At 45.8% G+C, this 18,690-nt stretch overlaps 1 protein-coding gene across 1 annotated transcript; it reads right to left on the bottom strand.

The window, feature by feature from the left end:
- Positions 1-3,206: 3,206 nt before the first annotated feature.
- On the bottom strand, positions 3,207-16,941 carry lipib (lipase, member Ib; the record flags this gene model as incomplete). Its single annotated transcript, XM_083632008.1, has 10 exons — positions 3,207-3,291; positions 3,949-4,122; positions 5,619-5,727; positions 6,168-6,257; positions 6,670-6,837; positions 7,021-7,110; positions 9,048-9,149; positions 10,624-10,732; positions 12,357-12,748; positions 16,890-16,941. The coding sequence occupies 10 exons, from the start codon at positions 16,939-16,941 to the stop codon at positions 3,207-3,209; spliced, it is 1,371 nt and encodes a 456-aa protein (XP_083488134.1).
- Positions 16,942-18,690: the final 1,749 nt, after the last annotated feature.

Raw genomic sequence — 18,690 nt, 5'->3', positions numbered from 1 at the left:
ACAGGAAAAAAGACATGCCAGGGCAACTGCAACGAACAACCCAAAACCCTTCTGTCTCGTGCGTCCCCACCCTCCGACTGCGCCCCCATGCTAGAGAACAGCAACTACCTGTAAACAGGCGCCACGTACTGCCTCAGTTAAAAGCTTGTGAAGCATATACAGCCGTTTGACAGAAACTAACTAAGGGCGCTTCCAGATAAAGGTGATGTTCAACTGTCCCCCCCACCACTAACACCACAGGTGTTATCTCAATGCACAGAGTCTGTGCGTTGGCAACTTGGGGCGTGTTCCAGTGGGAAAGTGACGTCGGTGCATACCCTCTATATTGCCCAGCTCTGTGCCAGAGTTAGTGGGCTGTACCTCACCCAGATAAACATAGGGATGTGGTCCAGAAGGTTGTTGGTTCATCCCTGCATCAAACTCTGGCATCAGAAATGTTCACATGATAAGCTGCTGACTGTTAGATGCCACATGCTTCTTTATCATCAGTAGTTTGAACACTGATATCAATAAGCTGATGGACACTGGGCAGTCCCTGGCTCTAGCTCAGTCAGATAAACCGCTGCTTGGTGTGTAGTGGGTGAAATCCCACCTGTCTTCAAATCAGATGCCAAAGTCTAAACTGAGAAATGTATAGATAGTCTAGATGTGTTTTGTTTCATGCCTGGTGGCCGGATGCATCGCAACTTTTCATTCTAGCATATTTTGAATGTCGGTCAGAGTTCGGCTGTCTGTGGTTTCCTCTCTCATCATCCCCTGCTCATATCTCTGTGGAGGGTGAGGGTGCTGCTCATTGCCCACTTTCAGTATTTACCAGCCAGCTAGGTTGACCTAATTTATATCATGTTGGCTGCTCTGCCTGGCATGGGTATCCAAGTTCCAAAATGTACAAGTCACTAATGCACTATTTTACCAGTCAACTACAAAATGTTTACACAGACTTTATTACAAAAGCTTATGACTGGTTATACATGTTCTGGACAAACTTCATAGCAGAATCACTGTCATGTATATAAGGCAGTGGCTCTCAGCCTGGTGGTCGGACCCTCAGGTGGGTTGTGAGATTATTTGGGGGATCTGAAAACTTTAAATAACATATTTTACTTGTTAATTGCATTTTTTTCCAGATTAATTAATCAAGTGAAATGACCTGAGATGTAACAAATGAGTTTGTGTCAAAAGTTGACCACAGTTGTGCATATTTACAGCAGCTGCAGGTCAGGAGTTGAATTCACACTGGCTTCAGAGGGTCACAAACCAAAAAGGCTGAGACCCGCTGGGAAAAGGCACAGAGAGGGAGGCTGCACTTTCAGTCTCTGCATTGAAGCGCATCTAGTTAAGATTTGTGAAAATATTTTATATCACTGTTGGTTGACAAAGCAAAAACTAAGTTAGGTTTTGAGCATTTGCTAATTTTCTCATATATTCTTTAATTATGTAAAGGGATTTTCCAAGGTCATGAACATACATTATACGTGACCATTTAACTTATGTTGGCATGTAGCTTCAGTTATTCATGTCATGGCTACATAAGGAGCATCCAGCTGCCAATCTGAGCAAGAATCACTTTATTCACAAAGTACAATAAATGTATATGGATTTGTCTTGGTGACACCTCAGCAGCAATGAAATAATAATAATGTTACTTATTCCTTCAAAAAGTCATAGCTGCCATAGATTGTGTTGCATAGTTGATTTTTCTACTGTTGGCAAAATGTAATATTGTAAGTAGCTTTGGATAAAAGCGTCTGCTAAATGACGTAATGTAAATGTAATGATTTAGAAACCGAGAGCAGTGCTACTTTTTTGATTAAGTCGTCGTCACCCCCCCAAGTTTCTTCTCCCAAATTGTACTCGGCCAATTCACCCCACTGTCCCGGTCGTTGCTCCACCCCCTCTGTCAATCTGGGGAGAGTTGTAGACTAGCACATGCTTCCTCCATTACATGTACAGTCGCCATCTGCTTATTTTCACCTGATAGCGAGGGGTTTCACCAGCAGTAGCGCGTGGGAGGATCGCGCTATTCCCCACTATGGAATTATTGACCTATGTAAATGCAACAGGTCGTTCAAGCAATTTGAGAGCATGATTTATCAATTTCACGTTCAGATTTTGGACGCTTGGACTCAAAAAGCCCCCGTGTGTGCTTACATTTGCTCTGCTTGTCCTCAAACTGTACTCTCACACTCAAAAGTTTTCTGCTTAGACAGATTTCTTGCACTCGCACTCAAAAATCCCCTGCTCACACTTACATTTCCTCTGTTCGCGCTCAAACTCAGTGCCTGCATGCAAATGTCCTCCCCTCCCCCTTCAAACTGCTTCTGTGTGCTCTTGAAACGTCTGCTCTTGGATCTCTTCTCTTCTCTCAGATTTGTTGCACAACAGTCCTGTCAGAAATCAACAGCCAATAGAATGCCAGTATAGTGTCACATGATTGCTGGGTCGGGGATCATGTGACACTATCCTGGCATTCTATTTAGGGGTGTCGAAAATAATCGATTATAAGATGCAATCTGAACGTGAAATTGATAAATCATGCCCTCAAATTTCTTGAACAACCTCTTGCATTATGATAGGTAAATAATTCCATTCACCTAGTTCCCCTCCCACCCAAACAGGCGCCCGGCCAACCAGAGGAGGCGCTATTGCGGCAACCAGGACACATACCCCACCGGCTTGCCACCCACAGACACGGCCAATTGTGTCTGTCGCCTGTTGGAACGTCTGACCAAGCCGGAAGTACCGCTGCCAGGAATTAAACCCGTATCTCCGTGGTGGTAGGGGAATGCTTTTACCTCTACACTACCCAGACACCCCAAGAGCAGTGCTTCTTAACTTCTAAACTTAAAAGTGAACATTTCCTGAATAATAGTTTGTAGTTTCACTTGATTCACCCTCGTTGCAATAGTCGGTGTCTTGGTCCTGGGTGAAGATGCAGCCAGAGAAACAGTCTGTGTTAATCTGACGGATTAACACAAATCTTCCCTGGCTGGCTGTGGCCTGTCCAAACAGCTTCCCCCACCTACAAACAGTTCCAGCTGGTCCTCACAGCTTTCCTGAGACGCCCCTGGAGCTCTGCATGGGACCAGGAGATCCCGTAGCACCCAGAGCATGGCTGGGTGTCGCGTCCTCCAACTGGGTTACTGCTGATGTGTTTGTGTGTGTGTGTGTGTTTCCATAGAAGAAGAGTGTGTCTGGACAGTGGGTCAGAGGCGAGAGTCACAGGGCAGAGGGCGAAATGCCACCTCCATGTTCTCCTCCATGATGATGTCATAGCGGCACATCAGTGGGCTGAGAGAAAGGGAAAAAGTAATATTAATTAATGTCCACAGTGGAATTTTATAATTTACAGCACTTCGAAGTACTATCCGAGCTAAGCACAAATCAATTGAACATTTTCAAATCGGTCAAAGTATGAGGTTATAGCTTTTCTTAATATACTATTTTTAGCCGTTAGTCACAAGAGGTCTCTGATTTTAGCAGTTTTCACACCAAACATGTTTTTAGTGTAAACATAAGTTCCCATGGTAAACATGTTTTTGGTTAGGGGCCAGATAGACAAGTAAAAATCAATCATGTGTTTTCAGGGAGAAATGATGAGAAAAGTAGCTCCACATCCATGTGTTTGATCTTGATTTTCAATATAAAGCACCTCTTGAAAAATAGGTTAGGAATTTAATCTTCATATTTTTTTCTACAAAGATGATCTGGACTCCAGCAATATTAGATTCACACACAAAGTGGTAGAGATTTTATTTTCTATTTCTATTACTGGTGGTTAGAGAATCCGGCAACAGTCATGAGTGTCCAACAGCCGTGAGTCCTTGAGCAAGGCACTGAAACTTGTACTGCTGGCGATCCAGGAATTCAGTTTATTCTACTGCTGCACACATTCCAATTCACTCTGGATAAATGCCTAAAAATGTAAATGACCTCCTCAGCACTGACCTCTCGGGACGCTCCAGCGGTGTGAGGCGTATTCGCAGCAGTCTGATTTTGTAGCGAGGGCCGATCACGTTGCCGGTGTTGATGCGTATGGAGATCTTCTGCACGGACTGCAGATCATCCTCGAACTGGGCCAGCAGACGCGTGGAGGTGTACTGCTCAAACCGCAGCAGCTTACTGCATGGGGGCAGAGGGAGGCAGAGGTTAGCTCTCAAACAGGAGGTCAGTAGGTAGGTAGGTATGGAAAGAATCCTATAATAAAATTGCCTAGGTGGACGGGCGGGCGGTGTCTGTTAGTCATAATTTACATCACGTTTTGTGTCACAACTGACCGATACTACGCGGCTGTTATTTGGTTTGGTTTGGTTTATTTGGCATTCAAGGCAACTACAATACACATCAAACATTAAATAAATCATAAAAAAACATGAATGCCTGCAGGGGCGTACTGGGATCATAATTCAGGCCGGGCATTAGATACCAAGCAGGCCAGGCTGATATGGGCCGATGCGCGTGCCGGCGTCCGAAGGGCGGCGGCGGAAAATTTGGGTCGTTTGAAGCCCAATTTGGATCGTTTGAAGCCAGATGTGGGTAGTTTGAAGCCAGATTTGGGCCGTTTGAAGCCCAATTTGGGCCGAGTCCAATTTTACAATGAGATTCACTCACTTTAACCCTGAATAAAGTAATAAAACCACTAGTAAACCAGTAGGCGGCGCCTGGCCTGCTGTTCAGTGAGTGGCCTGACTGCGGGCACCAAATTTTTATTTTTTTTAATTATTTTTTTGCAGGCCAGGCCAGGCCAGGCCACCGGGCATTTGCCCGACGTGCCCGATTATGCAGTCCATGCCTGAATGCCTGGATAGCCCACTAAGCTGGGAAAGTCCTGCTTATTTTCGATGGGGTCCAGTGAGGAACAGAAACTAGGCAGAACAAGACTTTGACATATAAAACACTAAAGCAAAGAATTTAAGAGATTAAAATAATCCTATGTTTTATGTCTGCTCTTAGGTGGTTTTACCTCTGCTCTTACGTGGTTTTACGTCTGCTCTTTAGGTGGTTTTACGTCTGCTCTTTAGGTGGTTTTATGTCTGCTCTTGTGGTTTTTTCATCTGGCTCTTATCTGATTTTATGTCTGCTCTTAGGTGCCTGGTTTTACATCTGGCTCTTATCTGGTTTTACATCTGGCTCTTATCTGGTTTTACATCTGGCTCTTATCTGGTTTTACATCTGGCTCTTATCTGGTTTTACATCTGGCTCTTATCTGGTTTTACATCTGGCTCTTATCTGGTTTTACATCTGGCTCTTGTCTGGTTTTACATCTGGCTCTTATCTGGTTTTACATCTGGTTCTTACGTGGTTTTACGTCTGGCTCTTACATGGTTTTACACGGTGACTACGCGGCCTGATAATCTAGTTGTATAAAATGTCTAAATCCATCTGTAGTTGGAAAAGTTGACATCACCTGGCACCAAAGATGAGCCAATACAGTAGCAGGTGGCAATTTCAGTAGCATGTTTTTTACCATTAGATCTCAGGATTTACACAGATTGGGGTTTAGTTCCTCTTTAAGTTTTGAGAGGAAGACACTGATCGAGCGAGGCAGGGAATGAGTGACAGTGAATGGGGAGAGAGAGATACTTGAGGTGTTTGAGGTAGTGGGGTTTCAGACTCACTGGTCAATTCTGGCCTCTGTGTAGTTCCTTCCGCTATGCAGCCGGATGTAGACCACGCCCCAGCGGAGGTACTGGTTCCACGTCACCATGTCCACCCGGTAGCTCGGCTCTGCCACACAAACACACACAAGACAAACACACACACACACACACCATATTACAGTCTGAACCTGGCTGGTGCTGTGTTCATGTCACATCGGAAGAAACAAGAACGTTTCCACATCCCATCCGAAATATTCTTTATTTGAGTTTACAATCAACCACAAACTGCAGCAGACATTACTAATTTTTCATAAGTAGGATTGATCTTGATTATCTTTGGACTTTTTTAAACTATGACATTTAGTGGATCATGCATTTTGAAGGACCAGGAGTGTATACGTATGGGTTGAGTGATATATGACTCATGTCTCGTGTGGTTTTGTGTTGTGACTGTGTGTGTGTGTGTGTGTGTGTGTGTGTGTGTGTGTGTGTGTGTGTGTGTGTGTGTGTGTGTGTGTGTGTGTGTGTGTGTGTGTGTGTGTGTGTGTGTGTGTGTGTTGGACTCACTCCTGTAGGGCAGTGTAGCGGTGGTGCTGAAGAACACTTTGGTCTGGCCTAATTGCAGCAGAGTATCCCTCCATCCACTGATGTCATATCCTGCAGGTGAGACCATACATGTGGTCAGATCAGGTGTCTTGATTGAGCTTGGATTATACAGTGTATTCCATTAAAGGGGCAATAAGTCCTGTTTTTACTGTCTCACAACACAAAATGAGCAGAATATACCAGAAGGGGATTGATATGGTTGTTAATCATCACTACCCATGACCTAATGATTACTTCACCAGCTGCTGAGATTTCTGGCTTTTAAAACTCATTTTCAGGCTTAGGGCTACATGTGGAAAATTGATTTTCAGAATTCTGAGATTGAAGTCATAATTCTGAGATTCACTAAAAAAATATTTTTCTGTTCTAAACAAAAACACGTTTGAGGACTCTCCCATGACACTCGTGTAGTAGGAGAAAATATTTTGTTGCAATTTCTACAATTTGTAAAATAATCACTCACCGAGCACTGGGCAGGGTGCAGGCTTAAAGGCCTCGCACTGCAGGCATCGCCCATCCAGGAAGTCACTGTAGGATGCGCAGGGGTAACCTGTGAGGCTGCAGGTTCGGTTGAGAGCGCACAGGTACAGGAACACTGAGCGCTGGTGGTCACACACGAAATATGACTTCCCTACAGGAGAAAGATAGAGAGTGGTGTGGTGAGGTCGCGGTTTGTGTGTGTGTGTGTGTGTGTGAGTGAGTGAGTGTAGGTTTGTGTGTGTGTGTGTGTGTGTGTGAGTGTAGGTTTGTGTGTATGAGTGAGTGTAGGTTTGTGTGTGTGAGTGTGAGTGAGTGTAGGTTTGTATGTGTTCACCTGAGAAGATGGTTTTGGGGCAGCCTGGCTGGTCATACCCACCATTGGCATAGTAGTCAATATGACCGTGAGTCCCACTCAGTCCAAATGCTGCTCACAGAAAACACAGAAAGTGAGGATTCAATGTAAAACTGCACCAAGAGAACCCCTGTTAAATATCCCCACTTGTTTCCCAAAAAAGGGGCAGAGCAAAGAAAACAGATGACCAATCAGAATCTAGCAATTAGCAAAGAGCCTTTTTCTGTAGCCTGTTAGCAACATCCTAACACACCTAACTGCTGTAAACAGTTTTTGTAAAGATGTCATCTCTGTATGATGCTAACTCAAACTGAGGGATGCAGGACTAGAGATGGAACGATATGAAGATTTCATATCACGATTATAGTGACCAAAATGATCACGGTTATCAGTATTATGGAGTGGAGTGGCTTGCTTGGCAGGGTGGAAAGGCGTAGTTGCGGCGACCAATCAAATGAGTTTGGGGCGTGGTTTCAAAACTGGCTTGACAAAAGTATACACACAGGCAGCGTAGCGTCTGAAACTGACATCTCCATGCCCGGGTACTGCAACGGTAGATTCCCTGCCTACCAACACAAGGGTTGCAGGTTTGAGACCCTGTGTTTCCTCTGGCTTGGGCGGGTGTTCGTGGAAGTACAATTGGCCGTGTCTGCGGGTGGAAAACGGGGTTAAGGGTGTGTCCTGGTTGCTGCACTAGCACCTCCTCTTGTCGGTCAGGGAGCCTGTTCGGGTGAGGGAACTGGGGGGCATAGTGTGATCCTCCCACGTGCTACGTCCGCCCAGTGAAACCCCTCACTGTCAGGTGAAAAGAAGCGGCTGGCTGTGCACATGTATCGGAGGAAGCATGTGCTAGTCTACAACTCCCCCCAGATCAGCAGATCAGCAGAGGGGGTGGGCAACGACCAGGATAGCAGGAGGAATTGGGGCAATTGCGCTCCCGCTCTCCCCCCTCCTCCTTCTCTCTCTTCCTCTCGCTTTATTTCTCCCTCTCCCTTTCCCTTTCTCTCTTTCTCTCTCTCTCTCTCTTTCTCTCTCTCTCTCTCTCTCTCTCTCTCTCTTATTATTATTATTGTAATTTGGACTTGTATATAACATGCTCCTTGCTGCTACTGTAATTTTAACTTGTATGTATATAACCTTGTTTTTATTTTAGCCTCCCACCCCCCTTCCCTCAAAAGGCCATTGCTTTTTGTCAGGCTGCTTTTGTATATAAGAATTTGTTCTTACTTGCTCGCCTGGGTAAATAAAGGTTTAATAATAAAAAATAAAAAAATAAAAAGCTTCTGAAACTGCATTTAGACCATAGATACAGTCTGTGTGGGAACGTTCACAAAACATTACCTCCCGTAGCGTTGGGTCAGTAGGACGTGGGGGAGACTCAACAATACTGTTGTATATCTCAATGAGCTGACTCACCAGTAGAAGGTGCTGCAGCTCTACAATAAGTCCCTCCCTGTGCATCTTCAGGTCAGTCAACATGGCGTGTTCAAATGCCTCCCTCAGTCTACCAGCCCCCTGTGTCCACTGTCTGTGAGACTAGGGCTGGGCTAGCAGCTAAATGCTAATAGTGCTGCCACGCTGACCCATTGACCACGCGTCTATGACGAGACATCGCCTGAATGTATAACAGGACAGTAAAATTCTCCATTGAAGCCCAGACTGTTCTTTTTAGCTGTGACCAGCAGCTCTATAAGTCACTCTGTGGGCTTTGGTCCACAAAAAGTTCACCACGCTTTAGTGGGCAGTTTTCACCCTAGGAGGCTGACATTTGGCATGGAGGTGCATGTGTGTGAAGGTGTGTGTTTGTGCTCATGCCAATTGGCTAAAACCAGTGTGTGTGTGTGTGTGTGTGTGGGTTGGGGGGTCAAATCTCAAAATGCAGGGTGGTAGAGGCAGAGTAGGGTGGGCTGCATCTGCTGTCCTGCATTTTGTAAAATCACATATGTGGTCGCAGCTATTGCGAATTCGCGCTTGTTTTTTTGTAAATTCCCTGCCATTCAGATGCTCACAGTTCATGTCGGTGTGCAGGACGTCTACAAACATGGCGTCCGAGGGGTCCAGCCTCTCGTCTGGTGTCGCTCCTCTGAACATTGGCCCTGCCGGGTCCAAACCTGGAGGTAAAACAATGGTTGTGGTGAAGACATGTGCTAAATCATGTTATAAATATACAGGTCTCTTGCACTCACTGTGTGATCCTTTAGCTTCAGCTGCATATGGAGTCATTTTATGGTCATTTTTTGCTCTTTTCGGAACTCTAAAGAACTAAAGAGTTGTGCTGGCAACCTCTGCGTGTGTTTTATGGACTAACAACTTCACCTGTGTTTCATTTGGCATGAGGGTGAGTCGATGATGACTGAATTTTCATTTTTGGGTGAACCATTCCTTTAAGGCAAGGCACTCTCTTAAAAGTGGTTCCGCTCTTTACCCTGAAAATCTTTGCTTTGAACGGGATGCACCATATTTTTTGCCGATACGAACGTGAACGTGACCGGTGTGTAGTCAAAATGTCCCATGGTGGGGGCATGGTGGTGCAGTGGTAAGCGCTGTCGCCTCACAGCTAGAAGGTCCCGTGTTCGATTCCCACCTGGGACGCTGTGAGCACTGGAGGAGTGCGTGCCCGTCCGCATGTCCTCGAGTGGGGTCGTCAAAAGGGCCTTTCTGTGTGGAGTTTGCATGTTCTCCCCATGCCTCCCGGGCAGGGGCGGAGCGACCCTATCAGCCCAGAGGGGGCGAAGCTCTTAGGGGGCCCCCCCATCCCCCCAATTTTTTTTTATTTTTTTTTTCCAATTAAGGCCGGCGACGAAGAAAATTTTGCCTTTTTTGCATGTTTGAATCTGTTTTAGCCATATTTAGTGGAATATCTCATTTTAAACACACCAATGTTATTGTCTATTGATTGAATTGCTCTCACACTCAGGCCTGGCCTGGCCTGGCCTGGCATGCAAAAAAAAAAAAAAAATGATGGGGCCCCACTGACGAGTGGGCCCGGGGCGGGCGCACCCTCTGCCCCGGTGTACGCTCCGCTACTGCTCCCGGGGGTTTCCTTCATATAGGAACCCCTTCACCAAAACATGCAATATCCTGGTCGTATATTAAAGAAGAAAAAAAACAATGGGTTCCCAGATTGCTCCTGTAGTGGAATTAAAACATTATTATGCCTACTCATATGCCTTATCATGATGGCCCACTGGCAGATGCAGACAATTAACACATTCACTGGACAAAATAAGAAAACTACTTAAATTTAGGTTATGTAAAACAGGCCATATTTTTATTGATGTAGCATTTTCTTTCAAGCAAAACTTTAAGATAGATCCTACTTAAATTGAGCATTTGGTCATAATTAAAACATAATTTTATTGGCCTCAATGGCCTGTCATATCGACAGAAATGTTCATTTCGGACCGATGCCGATATTTAATTTTAAAGCCTTTATCAGCCGATACAGATAGCGCGCCGATATCATCGTGCATCCCTACTTTGAACTCTTTCCTTTTCTGCCACCCCCACATCATGGCTCCTCTACCACTTCATGCTGCTGTGTGTTCCTCCATGTCCATTTGCTTTTCCTCCGTGTCCCCTCACCTGTGATGCGGCCGAGCTTCCCCTTCAGGTTTGCTCCTATGAAGCCGGCCAGATGAGCTCCCAGGCTGACACCGATGAGGTGCACCGAGCTTAGAGAGGCCCCCTCCTCCTGCAGACACACCCCAGGCAAAACTCCATCACCACTGAAGGTACACTTACACCGTGGTGTATAAAGGCCATGAAAGCCACACGTGAGTAAAAGTACAGATAGATGTCTTACCAGAAAATGACTTTGGTAAAAGTCAAAGTCACCTATTAGAATATTACTTGAGTAAAAGTCTTAAAGTATCTGATATTTACTCTACTTAAGTATCCAAAGTAATTGTCTGATATTAAATGTACTTAAGTATTGAAAGTAAAAATACAAGTAAATGCTGTTAATAAAAAGCAAGCAAAAGACATGCGGCTTGAGTGGAAATCTTCTTCAGTTTTATAGCGGTTAGCAAAAAATGTTATGGTGTATTACAGCCATTTCTCTCTTGAACCCAGATCTGAGAATTATTTTTTTCTTGTAAGATTTGATTTAGTGCAGAATTCCATGACTATAATACCAATGTAGATAGGGAGAAAACAGTGAAACTATGATCAAATTATAGTCAATCATCTACATTCTAGTGGGGCATGGTGGCGCAGTGGTAGCGCTGTCGCCTCACAGCTAGAAGGTCCTGGGTTCGATTCCCACCTGGGATGCTGTGAGCGCTGAAGGAGTGCGTGCCCGTCCGCATGTCCTCGAGTGCCCACCGCCCGGGTGGGGTCGTAAAAAAGGGTCTTTCTGTGTGGAGTTTGCATGTTCTCCCCGTGCCCCTAGGAGTTTCCTTCATATAGGAACCCCTCACCAAAAACATGCAATATCCTGGTCGCTGAAGTGGTGCCTCCTCTGGTCGTTCGGGGCGCCTGTTCGGAGGGAGGGGAACTCGTTGGAATAGCGTGATCCTCCCACGTGCTATGTCCTACCGGTGAAGCTTCCCCTGTCAGCTGAAAAGAAGCGGCTGGCTTCGGAGGAAGCATGGAGCCAGCTTTGGCTCTCCCCTGCTCGGCAGAGGGTGGAGCAGCGACCAGGATAAATAAATTAAAATTAGCACTAATGGGGGATAAAAATGGGATAAAATAAATAAAAATAAAAATAAAAAAAATCGCCTACATTCTGTAAATGTGTTAACTTCTTGTAAATGAAATAATGGTGAAGAGCAATTCATCTGCTGGGGACCCCATGGAATACCCTCAAGGACCCCTGGTCCCTAGACCCCACGTTGAGAACCACTGGTAGAAAATACTCTCGGCCATATCTTACGCTCAGTGTAAAAGGGCAAGCATTATCTTACGCCCAGTGCAAAGGGCAAGCATTATCTTACGCCCAGTGCAAAGGGCAAGCATTATCTTACGCCCAGTGCAAAGGGCAAGCATTATCTTACGCTCAGTGTAAAAGGGCAAGCATTCTCTTTGCTACTTTCTAGCTCTCAAACCCTCCCTTTTTTTCTTTTAATTAGCACTGGGTCAGTACATCACTGGGTCAGTACATCACTGGGTCAGTACATCAAAGGACGTGTTTCAGCAACCCAGTGGTAATTAAAAGAAAAAAAGGGAGATTTTGAGAGCTAGAAACTAGCAAAGATAACGCTTGCCCTTGCACTTGCACTGGGCATAAGATATGGCCCCCTCTCTCTCTCTATATATACACAGTATCACAAAGACACATCTATTTCTCCAGCTCATTACAAACACACACCTCTCACCTGCATGGACATAATGAAGGCGGTCAGGTTGTGTGCGGCCTGCCGTGTGTTGGCCACAGCGGTGAAGTAGTTGAGATTGGCGGCGCCCTTGTTCCAGTCCACCACCACCACATTCATGTCCTCCTGCTGGGCCAGCAGGCCCACGAGGCGCTGGATCCAGGCGGGCGGCGCCCCGGTGGGCCGGTAACCGTGAATGACGAAGGCGGTGGGGCGAGACAGGTTGAAGAGCGGCTGCGAGGACAGGCGGTGGTGGCTCAGCTCGCGGCCGCAGTCCGGGTTGGAGCGGGTGTAGAGCAGCAGCCGCACGTACAGGCTGGTGCCCAGGAAGCAGTGGGACAGGTCCAGGTCGGTGAAATTGTCACAGGACTCGCCCGCCCCGCTCTCCTCCTGGCCTGGACACACAACACGGGTCAGAGAGGGTCCATTCATTTCAACAAGGGGAAGAGATTAGGTTCCAGTTTTTAAAGATTCACTTGGCAACTTTGCACGTTGGCGGCTCGAAATAGTAGCAAGGGGAAGCCATTTAAAATTATACCACTTTCAGACCAATGACCAGAGTTGGACCAGGGTTACTTGACGTTGACACATGTTGAACCCTTCTTTTGTCAATTCACACCAAATCAGTCAACATGGGTTCAGCCCTGCACATGAGTCAACCCCGGAAAGATGCATGACAATTAACTCAGGCTAGAAATGGGCGGGGCGGACAACATGTCACATGTCAGACATAACATTACTTTAACTGATCGGCCCAGCTCTGCAAAGTCAAACAACAAACTACTGTGAAGCCATGGTGCAGACTAGCCATTGCTTTGTGGTGGTTTGCAACACTCAGGGAGTACTGTAGCATTGCCTGTTTGGGGTTGGTGTATCAAGTGTATGTGTGCTGGTGTGACAAGTGACAAAGTTGAAACACGATGCCTCAATGACACAATCGAGGCTTTTTGAACCGTGGCTACCCTCAGTGCACAGAGTGGAGCCATAGATGGTACACATCCAATCATCGTCCCAAGAGATAACCCCGCCGACCACTATAACAGGAACGGACAAAATCGTATTTATCAGTTTTACAGACATTTACATCAGCTGGCTGTGCCCTCATTCATAACCAATGGGATTTGTTTGTCCCACCCCTGGTTGTTAGCAACCCGGGTGGTGCCATTCACACTGAAATCAACCTATGTCCGGCCTATGTCTCACCTCTCGAGGTGGGTCGCCAAGCTGAGTCGGGCAATGCGGGTTAATCCTCTCAAACCCAAAATCAGCACGGGAATAACCCTGGTTGGACCTCGGTCTAAAAGGGATATTAGAGTCCCAGCTGATCTATAGATCAACACCCGTTTGCCTACTGGGCAAACAGATCAACTAAGGACGCCATCTGTGTGGCTTTTAATACAGCCGGCTCTCACCTGGAAAAACCCAACACCTACATCAGCATGCTGTTTGTTGACAACAGCTTGGCATTCAATACCATCATCCTGAACAAGCTGGTCCACAAACCCCACACACTAGGATCAACTCCCTCCATATGCAGCTGGACACTGGATTTCCTTATCAGCCACTCAGAGACTGTCAGACTGGGAAAGCATGCACACATCCTCGATCCTCACCCTGAGCACCGGCATCCCCCAGGGCTGTGTGCTGAGTCCCTTCCTTTATGAACTCCACGCATGACTGCCAGCCCATCCACAACTCAAACACTATTGTCAAGTTTGTGGATGATATGACAGTCATTGGACTCATATCAGACCATGACGAAGCTGCATACAGGGACAAGGTTCAGAACATGACAATGCGGTGCGCCAGCAACAACCTGGTCTTACACAACAAAAAGATCAAGGAGATTATTATGGATTTTAGGACTACCAAGAAGATCACACACAGTCCTGTCTACTTCAACACAGAGGCTGTGGGGAGAGTCCCCAGCATCAGGTTCCTGGGAGTCACCATCACAGAGAACCTCTCCTGGCGAGCCTGCCGGCGCAGCCTGCATGCGGCTCCGCGAAAATGTGACTCGACGCAGCTGACGCGAACAACACGAGTATAAAATGTAGATGGGGAGATAACACGAGAGAGTGAAAGCTATTACCAAGTATATGCATCCTTGGGCTTTCTAGTCATTGAAATCCTAGTGAAATCACAAAATTTACTGATTTTGTTGGGGACTCCCCTGCGACCCCTCGTCAAGGTGACGTTCCAGTATATCGGTCTAGCTGCCACCGGCAAGGCTCTAAGTCGAGGCTGACACACAAGTATGTTTTCTGATTGAATTGACACTTGTCACTGAGCTGCCATCAGTACTAGACATTACACACCCTGCCTGGACACCATCTGTTTAAGCTCCTCCCATCAGACCAGCGCTTCAGATGAATCCATACTGTTTAAGCTCCTCCCATCAGGCCAGCGCTTCAGATGAATCCATACACGCACAAAGAGATGGAAAAAACAGCTTCAGATGAATCCATACACGCACAAAGAGATGGAAAAACAGCTTCAGATGAATCCATACACGCACAAAGAGATTGAAAAACAGCTTCAGATGAATCCATACACGCACAAAGAGATGGAAAAACAGCTTGAGACACTTGAGCCATGTTCGGAATGGTTCACTCATTTACTCACTCATTATTCCCCATAGTGTTTATCATAGTGAACTATTTGGGGAAAGATCTGACGAGTTTCGGACACTACCTCACTCTTCTTCTCCTTTGGTAAACACAACAGCATTGCATTGTGGTATATGGGAGAAAATGTAGGGTACATTTGCTAGAAATGGCAGTGCATTGTGGGTATTTTATAGTGGACTATAGTGAATCAAATGAACAGTTGAGAATTCACTAGACACTAGTACAACATGGCCAACACACTATAGTCCACTATTTCTGTACTAGGGACCGGTTTCGAACAGGGCTTTTATTTTTTATTTTTTATTTTTTATTTAACCTTTATTTATACAGGTGAATCACCTTGAGACCTAGATCTCATTTTCAAGTGCGACCTGACGGCTTTGATGTCCTCCGAAATTAGGTGGAACAAATGCGCACATATCAGCAATCGGCCATATCGGATATCGTGGGAAAATCCAATATGTATTGTACATCCCTAAAACAAACATAAGCCAACAGGTCAGAGGTCGTTTAAGCATAACATTGATTGGAGTCAGACTGACAGGTCATCAGCCTGACCCAAAGCAGCTGTATACAGATAAAAATATACGTAAAAAAAGCTGAATCCACAGATACAAAGAGTCGACTGTTGACTTTGACTCCCAACCCCAACTGTGTGTGTGAAGCTTATCCATGTTGAGGAATCGACTCTAAAGGGGACCTCACCTGATTCCCTTTGTAGCCTACTGCCATATAAACAAATGTGTTGAATGTTCATCCATACCAGTTTTCTGTAGATTTTTGTGAACCACCATCCTTGCTTAAAGTACAGAGAACAGGTTCCAAATAACAACAAAAGAGCGTAGAATCTTAATAAAAGTGTGTGGATGCACTTAAAACACCACAGCAAGGTCTTTAATGTTTGCTTGTTTCCAGTCTCTCACCTATACCCCCCCCCCCCCCCCCCGTACTCCCTCCCCTCACCAGTCTCCTCTTTGATGCCAGGTCAGAGGTCAAAGGTGAGCGTTAATGGTTCACTCTGTCTGACTGGAAACACTTGGATCAGTTCAGACTGGTTTCCTGCTAAGTGACGGTGCATGCTAGCTAAATGGCTCTTTAGCTCGATGATGTGAGGATTAAGCTAGCTTTCAGGATAGACTGGATCGCTTTATCCTATTTAAACTGACTAAAGCTTGTATGGGATCTAGTCTAAAGGCAGTTTAGTGTGTATTGGAAGCCTCTGTGTGTGTGTGTGTGTGTCCGTGTGTGTGTGTGTGTGTGTGTGCATACTAGCCAAATTTGCCTCCCTTGTCACACATTAGTTGTATTCTGAGACACATTTGCTTTTAGCATCAGGGCTACATGCCTTTAGCGGTGGTGATCCATACTCTGTAATTAGCACACAGCCCTCAATAGGATCAGGCTGCTATAAAAAAGCACCTCATCCCATTGACCCCCCCCCCCCCCACACACACACACACACACACACACACACACACACAGGTGATTATGGCTGTCAATCACACTAGGAGGGCGGAGTCATTAAGTCAGAGAGGAGACGCAAGCTGTGCCTCTTACTTTTACCTCTTGCATTCAAACAAAAGTTTTCTCTCACAAAATCAATTTCACTCAACGATAAGTAAAGACAGATTCAAGCTTTCTCAATTACAACAAGTCCTAATTGGCCCTTTTCACAGCAGCCATTTTGTGTCTAAAAGGCGGGTAAACACAGATGCAACCTAGAAATTAATGAAGGCCCCAGCACTGGAACACCTAAATGGATTGGAAGTTGGAAGCCCTCATTAATATTTTGGTTGCACACCTGTGTTTACCCTGCCTTTTAGACACAAAATGGCTGTTGTGAAAAAGGTCAATTTGTATGAGAAATACAGGCAGAAAAACACTCAAGATAAGACGTTTGCATTACCTTTGCAGAGCATGAGTAAGCCCACCAGACCCAGGAGTCTCCAGGACAGCATCCTTCCAACTGCAGAGAGACAGAGAAAGAGAGGAGCGAAACAAGACCAGTGGCAGCTCAGTGTGTGTGTGTGTGTGTGTGAGAGAGAGAGAGAGAGAGAGAGAGACCAGTAGCTCTACAAGTCAGACTGAATGAGGAGGGAGGGAGGGAGGGAGGGAGGGAGGGAGGGAGGGGAGGAGAGGCGTCATCTCACTTACAGTAAGGATCACTTTGAGAAGGATGGAGATACTGAGAGGGAGGGGTTACAACAGAGGGAGGAGTCGAGGTAAAGAAGAAGTTAATAGAATTCCTAGGGTGGAGACTCTCGAGATGATGCACCATGGCTACAGTTATGGAAATCTCCCGCTCGGCTCCCAAAATCATGACTGACAGACAGAGAGACAGACAGACAGACACCGCCCACTTCTTGCCTGGCTGCTGGCATAAATCTGGTTCTGTCTGAAGCTGGCTGACTGACTCAGAACCCAGTATTGCCAGATGACGGATGGCATCATCAGTGATGTCATCAATAACACATGCTGCCTGGCATTGTGAATTCACGCTTGTTCATATCATTAAAGTCTTTCTGATTCTGATTCAAGGACCCCTAATTTAGTCCACATTAGAGCCACGGACCCCTCGATTTGATTTAATCTCTGACCCAAATCTCATCCGAATATTTTTACTGTTAGATATAATTTTGTACAGAATTTCATGAGCATCAGTAGTGAAGGTAGAGAGATAACAGAGAAACTTCTACATTCTCTTATAAAGTAACAGAGAAGTTTAACCCCATCATTTTGCTGGGGACCCCACGTTGAGATCCACTGCCTTAGAAGTGCCCGAACGGAGCAGTGACACACATCATTCCCTGAAGTTTGATCCAAACGGGATCAGTGGCATCTGAGATATTGTGTGTTTGCCTACCTGATTCTGTCTCAGCTCACTGTTTTTGTACTGTTGGCTGGATTACTTTGGATTACCTGGTTCTGATTTAGATTTGGACTTTGGTTTTTGGCTCAGTAAAGATCCAAACTAACAGAACAGCGGGACTCACAGTAAATAAGAAGATTATTGAGTGGCGGCGTTCTGTTTGTTTTGACCCAGTTTGTTTTGCTGCAGCTGTGTTCGAGATTTGGAGCTGTGCATGCTGCTACTTGCGGCTCAGTAAAGATCCTTGAACTTTTACCAAAAGCAAGGATCTCACAGATTACCGGTTCATTTTCCAGTGTTAGTCAAAGTACTCTACTGACCTACACACACATACAGCAGGAGAAAGAAGTTACAGTTACACAAGCTATAAGGAGGGGGGGGGGGTATACGTATAACTGGTATATTTCCAAAGATGAAAATAGAAATCCCTGGTAAGCAGTAGGTGGCCCTTATGTAGCATATGGACTAATTATTGAATAGTGAAGCATGATTGTGGGTTAGTGTGTTGGAGCCCCACCAGCGCTGGTTATTAATAGCTCCTCTGGTTCTGACCACACAGCACCCAGCCCTGCTCTGCCCTGTACTCACTCACATCAATGTACAGTACAGAGATATAAACACATGTCATTTATATGCTGAGTAGAGGGCAGATGCAGTCACTTCAAATGCAATAAAACTGCACCTAAGGCTGTGTCCAATCGTAAGCCCAGTGAGGATCATAATGTAGAGACAACTGGGAATCTACTTATTTTACTTTTTGTCAAACTAGGGATCTCGCGCGCTACGCATGCTCGATTCCTAGGCTCGCCCGCTACATGGGCTTGCTAGCTCGGCCGCT

This window comes from Poromitra crassiceps, assembly GCF_964638095.1.
Source record: "Poromitra crassiceps genome assembly, chromosome: 2".
Taxonomy (NCBI): domain Eukaryota; kingdom Metazoa; phylum Chordata; class Actinopteri; order Beryciformes; family Melamphaidae; genus Poromitra; species Poromitra crassiceps.
The sequence above is the reverse complement of the archived record's forward strand: the minus strand, read 5'-3'. Positions and strand labels throughout refer to the sequence as shown.